The 14,851-nt window shown below is 43.1% G+C and overlaps 1 protein-coding gene across 1 annotated transcript in view; it reads right to left on the bottom strand.

Annotated features, from left to right (window-relative positions):
• The window catches only part of SYTL3 (synaptotagmin like 3), a 65,340-nt gene that overhangs the window by 13,331 nt on the left and 37,158 nt on the right, over window positions 1-14,851 (bottom strand). The window contains exons 8-11 of the mRNA XM_084827925.1: window positions 11,769-11,841; window positions 8,166-8,293; window positions 7,216-7,356; window positions 5,443-5,621 (exon numbers count right to left, since the gene is read on the bottom strand). Of these exons, the coding sequence (XP_084684051.1) occupies window positions 5,443-5,621; window positions 7,216-7,356; window positions 8,166-8,293; window positions 11,769-11,841 (521 nt within the window). The remainder of the gene's footprint in view (window positions 1-5,442; window positions 5,622-7,215; window positions 7,357-8,165; window positions 8,294-11,768; window positions 11,842-14,851) is intronic.

Here is a 14,851-nt window from a genome sequence, read left to right as displayed (position 1 = left end):
AATACCAGACTTTGGAGCCTTTCTACATCAGGTTTATATTGTGCCTTTGTGACTGCTCACTCACAGTAGTTTGTGGGTCCTTTACACAACACTGCCATCTTCCAGGGCCTCTCCCATGCTTTGCAACCTTTATGGAGTGTGGTGTGTTTTTTTTTTAGATTGAGGAAAGTCTGGAATATCCTGAATGGCACTATGAAACAGTTCATGTATTTGCACAATTCCACTATACCACAGTGCCATCCAGTGGCTCTATAAGGAAACACACAGAATGGCCAAGAAAGAAAACCCTTTAAAAAAAGTGCATGTAAAGGAGCCCATCTTAACCGCGCAAAGAATCTGGAAGCACAAGCCCAGTAAAGGTGTCAGATAAAAGCTTCATGTAGAAATGCCCTTCCTCATTAAGAACAAAACCGTGATAATGGGTGCAAAGCATGGTAGAGGCCCTGGAAAATGACATTGTGTAAAGGACCCAGAAACTACCATGAGTGAGGAATCACAAGCACACAAAATAAAAACCTCATGTAAAAAGGCTCCAGATGTTACAGTTCCAGCTTGTAGCATTAAGGAAAATGTAACATCCATAGTAAAATGGTCAGCACCCACTGGCAAAGCCAAGCAAAGTAATCTAGGCTGTCAGCTTCTGACCTCAAAAAAGGCTCCACTTTTAACAAATTTATAGGCAGGAGATACTAGAACTCAGGATCATCCAGCAAAACTGATTGGCAGGAGATTCAGGACAAATAAAAGCAAAAACTTCTTCACACAGTATTGTGTGACTTATTTATAGAACTTGCGGCCACAAGATTTCCCACTAGCTTAGATGGCTTTTCAAGGGGATTAGACAAATTTATGGAGGATGAGAATATCAAAGACTACTAGTCACTATGGTGATGTGGAACCTTTATGTTCAGAGGCAACATGCCACTGAATACCACTTGCTGGAGAGCAACAGTGGGAGAGGGCTGTTCCCGTCATGACCTGCTTGTGGGCTTCCCAGAGGCATCTCGTCAGCCACTGTGGGAAACAGGATGCTGGACTAGATGAGCCTTTGATCTGATCCAGAAGGACTCGTACATTCTCACATTCAACAGATGGGGCTTCTTCCATCTGAAAGCCACAGTTACAGGAGAAGACACATCCCAAGTCTCTCTGCCATAAAGAATACTTGTTCTTTAACTTCATTGGTGCTTCATTTGTAAATGAGAAGCTCTGGGACTCAAGCCACACACTCTGTCTCTGAAGCCCTTCTTCCTCATCTCAGATGAACAGGGGATGGTTGTGTAATTGCTCAGTGGGAAGGGTACAATATTCCACACATTTTCAAATAATGTGCTTATTATTACTATCTCCCATTTTCCAGGACTGAGCCTTGGCACTGAGAATAGGCTGCGAGGCTGAGCTCAGTGATCCTAGGCTAAATGCAAGCTCTGGGCCACGCTTTAGTGCAATCCTAAGAAAATCCAGAGCAAATCTCTCATTCAGTTCCATGCATGTGTTAGACCTCAGAATCTAATTAAGAGAAAGATCTAAGGTGAATACTGGTTCTGATCTTCCTTTATTTACTTTGGGGGGTCCTGATTTTTTGCAAGAGGCATTTGCTATGAGTCAGTCAGGAATGATCTAAAATACACTTTTTTGTTGTTAAGGAAACAAGCTCGCTAAACCTCCTGTACCATGTCCATTTCTGCGCTCACTCTCTTTGCGGTTATGCAGAGTCACCTCCTGGGTCATGTTTCCATGACAATGGAAGGGTGAAGCAAATGGGGGAATACCGGATTTTCCATGGAATCGGTATGGCTCTGCGTAGGGCTCCATGAAGGAGTGCACCGCACAATTATACGTCGCTGACAGAAACATACTTCCAGGTGCGGTGGGGGGATTGGAAGTGAATGTCATCAGACTGGCAGGGGCTGCTCAACCAACAACAGAGGCTCCCCACTCCAGGCTCTACTCCCCTTTTTCCTGCCCCCTGAATCTCCAGTTAGGCAATGATGCAAAGGACTAAAGCTGGCATTAATTACTCCCGAAAAGCCTTGAACCAAAGAGCAGAGACACACCGCTTTGGAAATAGCACTTCACATCCATTAGGGGAGTTACTATGCCTTTCACCTGATGAATACACGATGTACCCTGGGTCTACTTAGTGTTTTTGGCTTAATGGCAATCTTAGTAAATGTGGGAATAAGCCTCATTGACCGCAACAGAAGTTACTTCTGAGTAGACTTCCTGAACTTATGCCCAATTCTGCCCATTTTTTCCCCTTTCCCTCTAAAAACCAGGCTTCCGCATTAGCAGGCACCCCTGAATAAATGTGCTATCACGTGATAGTGCAAATACATGATAGTGCAATTTCAAGAACAAGCCTCATTGACCACAACAGGAGTTAGCAGAAACCTCTGAACTAATGCACTAACGCACAATGGTGCTATCGCGCAACAGTGTTATTTCGAGTTAGAGTTATACAGTGAAAGCGAGATGCTGACACAGGGGGTATGCGTATTCCTGGAGAAATATGAAATAGTGTCATAATGCGACAGCAAGGTGGGGTAGAAGTGTGATGGAGACGGGCTTTTTTTTGGTATTGTGTGGTAGTGATGCTTTCTAAATGTGCAACTGAGGCTTCTGTGGTAACTTACCTCTGGAACTGTGACATGGCTGGGAACTTATACATGTACACACCACCCCATGATGCTTTTAGTAGTGTAAATGTACAGTTCACAGTCCACAGGAAGCCGCTGCTGGTGAATGTGGAGTGCTTACTTTGGGTTTACGATGTCATGCTAAAGCACTGTTTTGATTTAATCCTTTACTTTAAAAAAAAAAAAGTACTCTGGTTGCCAGCTGGGAAATGGCGAAAACATCAGGGAAACACAGGCAGGGAAAATACTGGGAAACATCCCTTGACTGGAGGCACAGAGAAAGGCACACCTCTGGGCAGGGCTAACATACTGGAGTAAATGCGGAGGGCTGGTGTACACCACAACAGAATTGCAGGCAAGCTGAATTAAGGAAAAGAGTTGGACTATAAGCAGTCTCAGGAAATCTGGTTTTTCCGTGATAAGCTCCATTGTGGCTGCTGGATGGCTAACGACCGCCACACATAGTAAATTGCTCGTAGAAACAGGCCCCCAGTCTTTCAACCAGCATCTTTCCTCTGCCTAAAACTGCAGTCCTAAACACACTTACAAGAGAGTGAGCCCTATCCCACTGAACAAAGTGGGACTTGCTTATGAGCACAGGATTGTGTTATAAGCAACTCTCCCTTTGAAATCAATGGGATTTATAAGTGCTAAACTTAGGCTGATGCCCCAATCTCCAACCTACTCATTATGTGGGATGAACATAGGAACTACATCCTGAATATAAAATGCACAGTCCACAGCAGAAGGTATCAAAGTTGTCAAGAAATTATCCAAGCCTCAAAGACTGCAGCAACTAGATAAATTCAGAAAAAAAAATCAGTATGAGGTGGAGCTTGTAGAAAAATCAAAACTCAAGCAGCCAATTCATGGGTGCTTCCAGATTAGGCTTTTATTGTGCAATTGCCCTGCCTCATTCATTTTCTTTCATGGTGATTTAAACCACTTTGAGAGGACAGTATAACCCTTAAAGGTGGTTTTTAAACACTTTAAATGGTCAAATCAGTCAATCCTAAAGGAAATCAACCCTGACTGCTCATTGGAAGGACAGATACTGAAGCTGAAGCTCAAATATTTTGGCCACCTAATGCAAAGAGAAAACTCTCTGGAAAAGACCCTGATGCTGGGAAAGATTAAAGGCAAAAGGAGAAGGGGACGGCAGAGGATGAGATGGCTAGATAGCATCACCGATGCAATGAATATGGACTTGCACGCTCCGGGAGAGAGTGGAGGACAGGAAGGCCTGGCGTGCTATGGTCCATGGGGTCACGAAGAGTCGGACACGACTTAACGACTGAACAACAATTGATTTAAAATTATTTTTAGGCCACCTTTGTGGGTAAAAAACTTCTCAGTCCTCACAAAGATACTTCTCCAGAGTACGCTCTACTTTAACGTTTTAGTTCCACGGAAGTAGATTCTTTACTTTGTTTCTTCTTAAACTGTTACAATAGCCAGTATCCCCCTGCTGGTCAGTAAGTGTTTGCAGAAAAATAAACTTCTGCAATTGCACCCTTCCCTACCTGAAAGTGCCTAAAATATGTGCACTGATTTGCAACCTATACTGGTCTCTGAATAGCAGAGAAGTAGCAGCCTTTCCATTTTGCTTGATTAAGATTTCAGTGTCAGTTGAAAGCTTGCTCCTACACCTACTACATCCGATAAGAGATCATAGTTTTTTTGTGCCTATTTTGTACCATGTACAAGAGGGGGTGGGCAACACAGCAACAGCGGTCTATACCAGGGGTGCACAACCTTTTCACCCTGTGTCTGCAAGGGGGCCAGAGCTACACATGTGCTGCCACTAGGGGGATGCGTAGTCTCTCCACTGCCACTGGTGGGGAAGCTTTTTCCACTCATACGTAAGCAGGACTGAATCACTATCACTCAAATACTATCCCAAATACCAGGCCTCTGCATCTCTACTCAGAAGTAAGCAAGACTGAATCACTCAGCAGCACTATCAAACAGCACCCAAGTATCAAGCCTCTGCACGTCTACACAGAAGCAAGCAGGACAAGCCCCAGAAGTGAGTACACCTGAATCACTCAGCAGCTTCTTCCCCAGGCCCTGCCCCCTCTCCTGCAGGAAAAAGCTCCGCAGCTGATCAGAGAGAAGCTCTTCCCTGCTAAACCCTGAGAAAGGCCACCTTTATTAGTGCCCCACCAGGAAAAGCTTCTTATCTGTGATCAGCTGCTGACTGGAGACAAGAGCCTTGCCCTGCCAGGAGAGGGGGCGGGACCTGGAGCAGAAGCTGGCAGGTGGCTCAGATGGGCTGTGGGAAAAAGTGGGCGCCACGAGCTTCACAGGCTGCAGTGTGGGCCATACACCACTGGTCTATACCAAACCATTTCTTTGGACCACTCCCATTACCCAATGCACTTTAAAAGTTAGTAAGGGTGCAGTCTATGCATGTTTAGACAGAAAAATGTCCTATAACTTCCAGCTTTCCCCAGCCACCATGGTGGGAGTTGGGAATGCTGGGAGTTGGGAATGCTGGGAGTTATAGGAGTTTTTTCTGTCTAAACATGCATAGGATTGCACTCTAAATGTCTCCTAATATCCAACTAAATCTACTTTGTATAAACAGTGACTCCTTTCCCATTGCTTCTTTTCCTCCTTACAATGGTCCTAGTAACTAGCCATTCTGCCTCTTTTTGGCAATCGTTTAGATGAAAACTAAAAACTACCTGTAAGAAGGGAAAGATGCTCACAAGGCCAAAGAAGCAAGCCCATCACTGATTTTACTGGAATTAAAATTTCATGCATTAGGGTTTGGAAAGGTAAATCAAAACAAACATACGGATTGCATTTTTTCTTTTTCTCCTCTCCGTAAGCCAAATTCTTGCAGGCCTTGATGCATACTTCTAAAATGCCAGATTTGAAGATATATCTAATGGCAAATTCTATTTCACCACTGACATCAGCTTTCTCAAAGCTGCCAGACTCAGTGCACGTGCTGTTAATGCTCCATAAGCTACCCTGTAATAAGACAAGAAATGAATATCATGCAAAAAGCCAATGACATAATAATTTGTCTGCATTTTTGACTAACTAGAATTCCAGAAAAACGTCTATTTCTGCTTCATTGACTACGCTAAAGCCTTTGATTGTGTGGATCACAACAAAATGTGGCAAATTCTTAAAGTGACGGGAGTACCAGACCACCTTACCTGTCTCCTGAGAAACCTGTACCAGGGTCAAGAAGCAACAGTAAGAACCAGACATGGAACAACCGATTGGTTCAAAATTGGGAAAGGAGTACGACAAGGCTGCATATTGTCACCCTGCTTATTTAACTTATATACAGAGTACATCATGAGAAATGCCGGGTTGGATGAATCACAGGTCGGAATTAAGATTGCCGGGAGAATTATCAACAACCTCCGATATTCAGAGGATACCACCCTAATGGCAGAAAGCAAAGAGGATCTCAAGAGCCTCTTGTTGAGGGTGAAAGAGGAGAGTGCAAAAGCTGGTTTGAAACTCAACATTAAAAAAACTAAGATCATGGCATCTGGCCCTATCATTTCCTGGCATATAGAAGGGGAAGAAATGGAAGCAGTGACAGATTTTATTTTCTTGGGCTCCAAGATCACCGCAGATGATGACTGTAGCCATGAAATTAAAAGACGCTTGCTCCTTGGGAGGAAAGGTATGGCAAACCTAGACAGCATAGTAAGAAACAGAGACATCACCTTGCCGACAAAGGTCCGTCTAATCAAAGCTATGGTTTTCCCAGTAGTAATGTATGGCTGTGAGAGCTGGACTATAAGGAAGGCTGAGCGCCGAAGAATTGATGCTTTCGAACTGTGGTGCTGGAGAAGACTCTTACGAGTCCCCTGGACTGCAAGGAGGTCAAATCAGTCCATCCTAAAGGAAATCAACCCTGAGTGCTCATTGGAAGGACAGATACTGAAGCTGAAGCGCAAATATTTTGGCCACCTAATGCGGAGAGAAAACTCCCTTGAAAAGACCCTGATGCTGGGAAAGACTGAAGGCAAAAGGAGAAGGGGACGGCAGAGGATGAGATGGCTAGATAGCATCACTGATGCAATGAATATGAACTTGAGCACGCTCCGGGAGAGAGCACAGGACAGGAAGGCCTGGCGTGCTATGGTCCATGGGGTCACGAAGAGTCGGACACGACTGAACGACTGAACAACAACAAGGGTGTACAACAACAAGGGTGTATGAAACAATGCTATACTTGCAATAGAGCAACTATCTTAACTTGAGAAGGAGGAGGAGATTTGCCATATGCCTGACTTTCTCCACAGCAATCTTATGTTTGCTTCCCGAGTGAGTAAGGCTGTGCCCCCCACCACCTTTGTTCTGCTGTCAGGAACCAAAGGCAGGTCTATCTTAAGTGTAAGCAAAATGCAATTTGATCTATGAACATCACAGCATTTCTCTGAATGAGATGATTCATTAAGTTGTGTATACTTTTGGAAAGCAGAGGGAATTTTCAAGGATTGCCTGCAAGTAACGCCAATAATTTTTATGCTTCAAGAACCTATTGAATTTTGCATGCAAAGTGATGGAAACATAGGATAGAAACAGGACCATGACTTACATGTCTTATACCTGCAGAAAATATACTGTTACGTATGGGAATGGATGGAATGATCTCTTTACTAGAAGTTCTTTTGGAAACAATACCATTGCCATTTTGTTCTCCACTTATGAGCCGGTAAAGACTTGGGGAATTATTTAACTGTAAAAAAAGAAAGAAAGATGTAATAATGAGTTTTTCATATTTATTTTTACTTATTTAAAAAACAATATCCTACTTTCGTTTATAAAATAAACTCAAAGCAACTTATAAAAATCATAAACGTTACAATAAAAATAGTTCAAATGATTAAAGTCAATTTCATACATTAAAACCAAGTCCAGTATAAAACAATTCAGTATAAAAACAGGGAGGCAGAACTTTAACCAAAATAAAAGGCTTAGTTAAATAAAGAGATCATAGCTGCTCACCTGAAACTTAAAAGAGAAGTGGCTAAGCAAATTTGCATGGCACAAGAGAAACATTTGCTCGCTTACCTGTTCAGTTAAGATAGTTGCCCCAATCAGGCAATCTACAGCAGGTGCAAGGGCTTTACTCATACAGGATACTCCCCCACTCCAAAGGACTGCCCCATTCACTTCAGTGGAGGACACTGGCTTGCACATGCATCCATTTACATCCATGAAATTAGTCCTTCCAAACTGAAGTAAACAGGGCAGCCTTGCACATGCAGGAGAAACATATGGAGGCTTCTCCCAACTCTCATTTTCTAGTCTGGGGGGTGGGGGGAGGGATTAAATAAAGGATTCCAAATTATACAAACATGCGCTTATAGAACTAAGGACAGAATATAATCACAATTATATAAATATTCAGTTTGTATAATTTATTCCATGCCTAGAATCTGTTGTGTTTTCTGGTTACAGAATTTGGTATGGTTTTAAGTGCAGAATGCTAGGTTCTGTAGGTATCTTAGCTTCAAAATATGGTGAATGCGTATAACTGAATACCCTGGATGCAATATCAATGGCAGTATCAGACAGGCTTCTCCTCTCCTTCACCGGATCCATTTGCTGTCCATAATTTGCTGTTAGAAGATGGTTCTCAGTTGTCATATCATTCTGGGACTTGGAGATTTCTAGAATGAAGAAAAGGGGAGAGAATGAAAAAAAAAACCCTATCAAACAAATTCAGCATGTTTATGTTTATGAAGATAATCTAATGTCTTATAGCATGTTAGGTTATGAATTAAGTATGTAGCTTCTAAAAGAAAAAAAAGGCAATTAGCATATTTAAATGTATCAACAAGTTTTAAGTCCATGCTTGAATCGGAGCTATGCCTCTCAAATGATCTCTGCTGTAAAAAATGTGGATGTACCAAAACAAAAGGAATGGAATACAAGCTGTACATAATTGACAAAATATTTCACATATATTATTTGCTTTAGGGGGAAAAAATCTAGGACTTCTATATCCAGCTGGGAGTTAATTTTAAAGGGCAACAATTAACTAAGGGTCAATTTACACTTTACAGGGCAGCCTTGTTTGCCATATGCGTTACAGGGGAAGGTCCTGTGGCTCAGTAGCAGAGCACCTGCTTTCCATGCGGAAGGTCCCAGGCTTGATCCCCGGCATCTTCAGGTAGGGCTGGGAAAGACGAAAACCCTGCAGAGCTGCTGCTAGTCACTGGAGAAAATACTGAGCTGGATGGGCCAATGATTTAACTTATAAAGCCATTCTATCACTGTCCTTTAAAATAGCAATCAATATTTACTTATCCATTGCTTGCAGTAAACAGGCAACACACAGATAAAGAGCTGCATTTGACTGAAGGTAGGTAATGCCTCATGTCTGTTTAGCTATTAGGAACATTCCGTGCCCATAAGTAGGTTTAAACTTGAATGTTAGCTGCTAATGAAGCACCATATAAAAGTTTCTGAATAGGATTCCTTCACAACAGCACAAATCAGTGTTTATGTCAGTTGGATCCTCCGTTGACATTTCCAATATGACTGATTTATCGCAAACTGCACGTATGGTTTTGTGCTGCCATAAGAATATCTGTGGGTCATTTTCCAGGTGAAGCCTCTTACCACTAGAAGACTGCATCTTCTCTTCACATCACATTTTTGTGAACTTGATCTTGTAATGACAGACAGATAGCTGGCAAGACACTGAACACACTGAAGTAAATCCCAAGTTGGTTCCATTGCAGTGGAACATCTGTCCAAGGAAGTGGTTCTTTTTAGTCTTCTCACTCACATGTTTACCAACAAAGGGCAGGAATAAGGGAAGATTCTATCTTTTATTAGACTGGAAGGAGTATGCAACCTTCCAAGTGGCACAGACAGGCCTCCTCCTCAGGAATGGCTCCTACAAGACAGTAGTTTTCAGCCTGCCTTCTGGGGAACCTGAGGCTGCCCAGAAGCTTATCGTGTGGGTTCCTCAATGAAAAATTAAGGAAGGCATGCAGCAACGTGAAAGAGACAGATGAGTTCTAGGTGCCACTCTCAGTTCACACAGGGCAGCAGTTGCTTGGTGTTCTCACAAACTTATTCCCAAGTGCAAAACATACGTGGTCATTTAGCTTTCCTGAAAATGGTGTTGGATAGAGGTTCACAGGAACAAAAAGTGATATATGAAGCAAAGATCAAGTCAAATGTTTGGTGACCTTGGGTGAAATCCAGCAAAAGCCACATACAAATCAGGCCTAAATGCTCCTCTGTTCAGACTACCAAAAAAATAAATAAATCTGAACACAGAAAGCAGGCATGTCAGGAACAAAAGAGCCCTTTTGAATCAAACAGTTGGGGGTAGGGAACCTCAGACCCGGGGGCCAAATCCAGTCCTCCTGGGGTCTCAACCAGAGTTCCCCAGATGGCCCCTTCCCTTTCCCCCAACCATTAATTATTTTGTGGTTTCCCAGCTTTTGTGCCATTTTTGCCCTATTTTAAAAGGTTGAAATGCCTCTCCTATGGCTTAGTAAGGAACCTTAACCTACATTATGTTGGTTTTTTCCTCATTTTTGGCCCCTCCCCATTTTTGGCCCCACCCCTTTTCCCTTTGGCCTTGCTCGCTTTGCCTTTGGACCCACCCACCACTGGGCTACGGTCCCCAAGAGCTTCTCCGAAACTGAATTTGGCCCTTGGGCTGAAAGAGGTTTCTCAATCCTGCTACACCTATCCAGCATCCCGCTTCCCACAGTGGCAAACTGGAGGCCTCCAGGAAACCTATGTGCAGGGCTTGAGGGCAATTGCCCTTTCCCACTGTTGCTTCCCAGCAGCTGGTATTTAGTAGCGTACTGCCTCTGAATCTGGATATTCCATACAGCCATCATTAATAGTAGCCAGGAAGAAGACTAGGAGAGAACCTATTTTCCTGATATCTAGCTTTCTACATGCAGGATTTTTTTTTCTATGAAGAAGCATTCAATCATGTAGTTGAGTTAAGAAAGTGGTTTAACTCCTCTCCAGGCCTATGTCCCATTGAAATCAACTGAATGAAACAAAGTCGTTAAATGCTTGCATCCAATTTGCTTCTCAAGGCCAGTCACAACTAACTGTGCAAACAGACATATCTAAAGACAGGAGTCTGGTGTGGAAATGCACTCAGAATGATTTGGTCAAATATTAAATCTTCCTCCAGGATGGAAGACTAAATTAGGGAAGCCAGTCTTGCCAGTTCGTAGCAAAAACTGGCTGCATTCAGTGCTGACTAGCTGATGCCCATGATGTCACCAGGAACCCTCTCCACAGAACTATTTTCAACTTTTAAAAAATCCACAACCCTATTTGTCATTTTCCCTAAAAATAAAGTGGAGAATTATTACTGCAGTGTATAAACAGACAAGCTGCACATTAAACAATTAAAAAATAGGCTGACAGCACACCCCAAACAAGGGGAGAGGCACAATAGACAACATCAGCATTACAAACAGAAACAAGTATGTCTGTTGTTTGCAGTGCATTAGTGGAGAGAAAAACACCAACTCTTGTTTTGAGGCATGTCTGTATGCACTCTAACTTTTACTAAAAGCTTTTCTACATGAGCAATTTATTGCATGCTCGTGACTGGTTACTCATTGGAGTTAGCAGGTACGTTACACAACGATGTCAACCTCCAGGATGTCTCCTGCACTTTTCCCCATTTGTTTCGCTTTCAAAAAGATCAGAGATAATACAAAAAGGGACGTCATTCTGATCTATCGTCTGTGTGACATGCTAGCATAGTGCTATAATGTGCTATAATGACGGCACCATCTAGTGGTTATAAGCTGAAACACACAGAAACATATAAAACTTGCCAAGGAAGGACTTTCCTTGATTCAAAATACGTGTCCGCCATGTAAAGGAGCCATCGTAATCCCGTAATGAAACCAAAAGCAGAAAGCTAAAGTAAGAATGCGGGGGTTTTGCTTAATGTGGAGGAGCTCTAGGTCCCTTACTTCAGCTGTGTAACCTCCTCCATTAAGTTCTGAGACTCCCAAACCAAGAGAAAGGGAGCTGAATACTCCCTTCGGATATCTGTAAAACGGCCTGACGCCAGTTGCGTGGTGACAAACTGAAACACGCAGAATGGTACTGTAGAATAGCAATGCCCTTAGGAACACTTACTTTTGATATGTGTGGTAAAAGACAGAAATAAGTTTTCCATAGACCTGTGGAAACTTTTACACTGGTCACGCTCCTGCAATACAGAGGAAGAAAAAAATAAAAGGGGTTGTTTTGTCAGGGCTTCTCATGTCACATGCCCATTAGAAGCTGCAGAGGAAGCCTGTGTGTAAGACTGCAAACAGAGCTATCATTTCTGTAGCCAAGCAATCAGGGGAAACATTTTGGCATAAGTGGAACCGTTGGTGCAAAAGGACAGAGCTCAGTTCAACCCTTTTGTATCTACCAAAGCACAGGTCTGCTATAATTATGTGACAAATAAAAGCAAATGACATACTTGGAATATTATTATAATTTTTTAAATTTCTTTTTGAATGCCTATATATGGAATCTCTGCCCTCTTTGATTGCTGGGCAGTCATGGCTTATATACAAACACACATATTTTAATAAACAATAACCACTGTTAACCCAGTAATAACCAGTGTTAACCCCTTTCAACCTGTGGACCAAATTCAGTTTTGGAGATGCTCTTGGAGGGCGCATTCCAGTGGTGGGCAGGGCCAAAGGCAAAAGGGGTGGGGCCAACAAACCAGCATATTTTAAACCTCTTACTAAGCATTAGGAGAGGTGGCTTTTGACACCACTGATCAGGGTATCTTACTGGATCGGCTCTGCGGGATGGGAGTTGGGGGCACTGTGCTACAGTGGTTCCATTCCTACTTGTGGGGCTGCTTCCAGAGAGTGGTATTGGGGGATTCCTGCCCTACACCACGGCTATTAAACTGTGGGGTGCCACAGGGTTCTATTCTATCCCCCATGCTGTTCAATATCTATATGAAGCCACTGGGTGAAGTCATTAGAAGTTTTGGGGTGGGGTGTCACCAGTATGCTAATGATGCTCAGCTCTACTTCTCCTTGTTGTCGGAGTCAGCTGGGACAGTGAAGGTGCTGGACCAGTGCCTGGAGGCTGTAATCGGCTGGATGAGGACCAATAAACTGAAGCGAAATCCTGACAAGACGGAAGCTCTGTGGATTGGTCATTCCTGAGTCTGGGAATTGGGTTGGCAATCTTTCCTGGACAGGGCAGCACTCTCCCTGAAGAAGGTGCATAGCTTGGAAGTAGTCCTAGATGCATCCCTGTCTTGGGGCCAGCTTTGGCTGATCCGCCAGCCAAGGCCCTTCCTGGACAGGGATAACCTAGCCACAGCAGTGTATGTGCTGGTAACTTCCCAATTAGACCACTGCAAAGCACTTTACACGGGGCTGCCCTTGAAGATGACGCGGAAGTTGCAGCTAGTGCAAAATGCAGGAGCTAGACTGTTGACTGGAACATCTCATAAAGATTATATTACACCAGTTTTAAAGGAATTGCACTGGCTGCCAATACGCTTCTGGCCAGAATTCAGGGTGCTGGTGATGGCATTTAAAGCTTTAAGTGGCTTGGGACCTTGATGTTTGAGGGAGTGCCTCTTCCTATATATGCCTGCCTGAGGAATGAGATCTGTTGGAGGAGCCCTCCTCTGCGTCCCACCAATGCAAGACATACACTATGGTGGGATGTGGGAGGGCCTTCTCTGTTGTGGCACCCGGGTTGTGGAATACCCTCCTCTTGGAGGCCCGATTAACACAGATGTTGGTTTCATTTCAGCACCAACTTAAAACATGGCATCTCACCTTTGAGGGCTACTTGAATTCCCTATAGTTGCACTCTGTTTTAACTGTTTTATTATTCTAGATTTTTTAATTGGTATTAGGTTGGTCAATGGTTTATTCATGTTTTTAGCTGTTTAAATTATTTATTGTTTTATACCGTTGAATTTGATTTTATCTGTATGCTGCCCATAGATCTTAATGATATAGGGCGGGATACAAATGTTTAAAAAATAATAAATAAATTTCAACCTATTAGAATGGGGGCAAGGGGACTGAACAAAAGCTGGGAAGCCACCAAACAACCAGTGGTCAGGGGAAAGGGCCAGGGGAAGGGGTCAGGGCCATCTGGGGACCCAGGAGGGTCACATTTGGTTCTTCACCACTAGCTTTTCAATATGACAGGATTTCTCCAGTCTCCTGTGCTTGGAAAACATTCATATTTATCTAAAAAATTAGCCAATACATCCCCCACCATTTCATTAAATGTTTTTACACCATTTTTAAAATGAGAACAATGTCTCTTTTATTTAAGATATTTATAAATTCATTTAATATATTTATCCAATTCCCCCCAAAGTTCAAAGCAGATAACAAAAGAAACTAAAAATCACAAAGCTAAAACATAACAACAAATCAACAGCTTTTACTGGTGTGACTTGTGCCTGGCTCCCACAAATTCTAAAATCAGGACACCCTGTCCTACACCAAGGTTTTGAGCAGGGAAGAAGGACTGGCTAGAGACTCCATACCCAGAAGTAATCCTGGGAAATCAAATGGAAGACATGCAGACCTCCAACTCCATTCTAATGAGGAGCAAGTGTCAATTAGATGAAATGACACTTACCACAGGAGGAAACAAATGAGGAAACAGAGAGTTTTTCCATTTTTAAGTTGCAGTAGGAAAGGAGCTGGTGTCTTTGAGCTTGGTCTGGAGGCTCAGGCTAGCAGGAAGCAGCCTGAATTGTCACCATCCCAAATTAAGAAAGAAATTAACTGTCATGCCTATCGTAACATCATAGCAGTGTTGTTGTTCAAGACAAGAAGCTGTAAGTCTAATTGGCTGTCTCACTCAGTCTGAAGGCCCACTGTGATCAAGCAAAGAGCTACAAAAATGTAACTGCAGTCATTCAAGACCTTGCACACTTTGTCAACTGTGTTTTGGATTTTTTCCTAGTGACTGAGGGTCAAAGTAGACATGATGGCAGCAGATCCCTATGTTTAAATCTGGACCTGCCACAGTCATGCAGAAAGTGTGGGGGAAGCAAAAGGGCCATGGAATGCGAGAAGTGCAGAATCCCCCTTCACCTGCCACTTCTCTCCCTTCAGCCCCTCTTCCCAAGTACACTTCTTCCAGCCAGACTCACTTCCTGTATCAGAGCATGGTTGGTGGAAAAAGGATGTCAGGAGACAGATTGCAGGGAGACAGATTGT

This window comes from Heloderma suspectum, chromosome 1 (assembly GCF_057233095.1).
Source record: "Heloderma suspectum isolate Gila_16-S chromosome 1, 16-S_ref, whole genome shotgun sequence".
Classification (NCBI taxonomy): Eukaryota; Metazoa; Chordata; class Lepidosauria; order Squamata; family Helodermatidae; genus Heloderma; species Heloderma suspectum.
The sequence above is the reverse complement of the archived record's forward strand: the minus strand, read 5'-3'. Positions and strand labels throughout refer to the sequence as shown.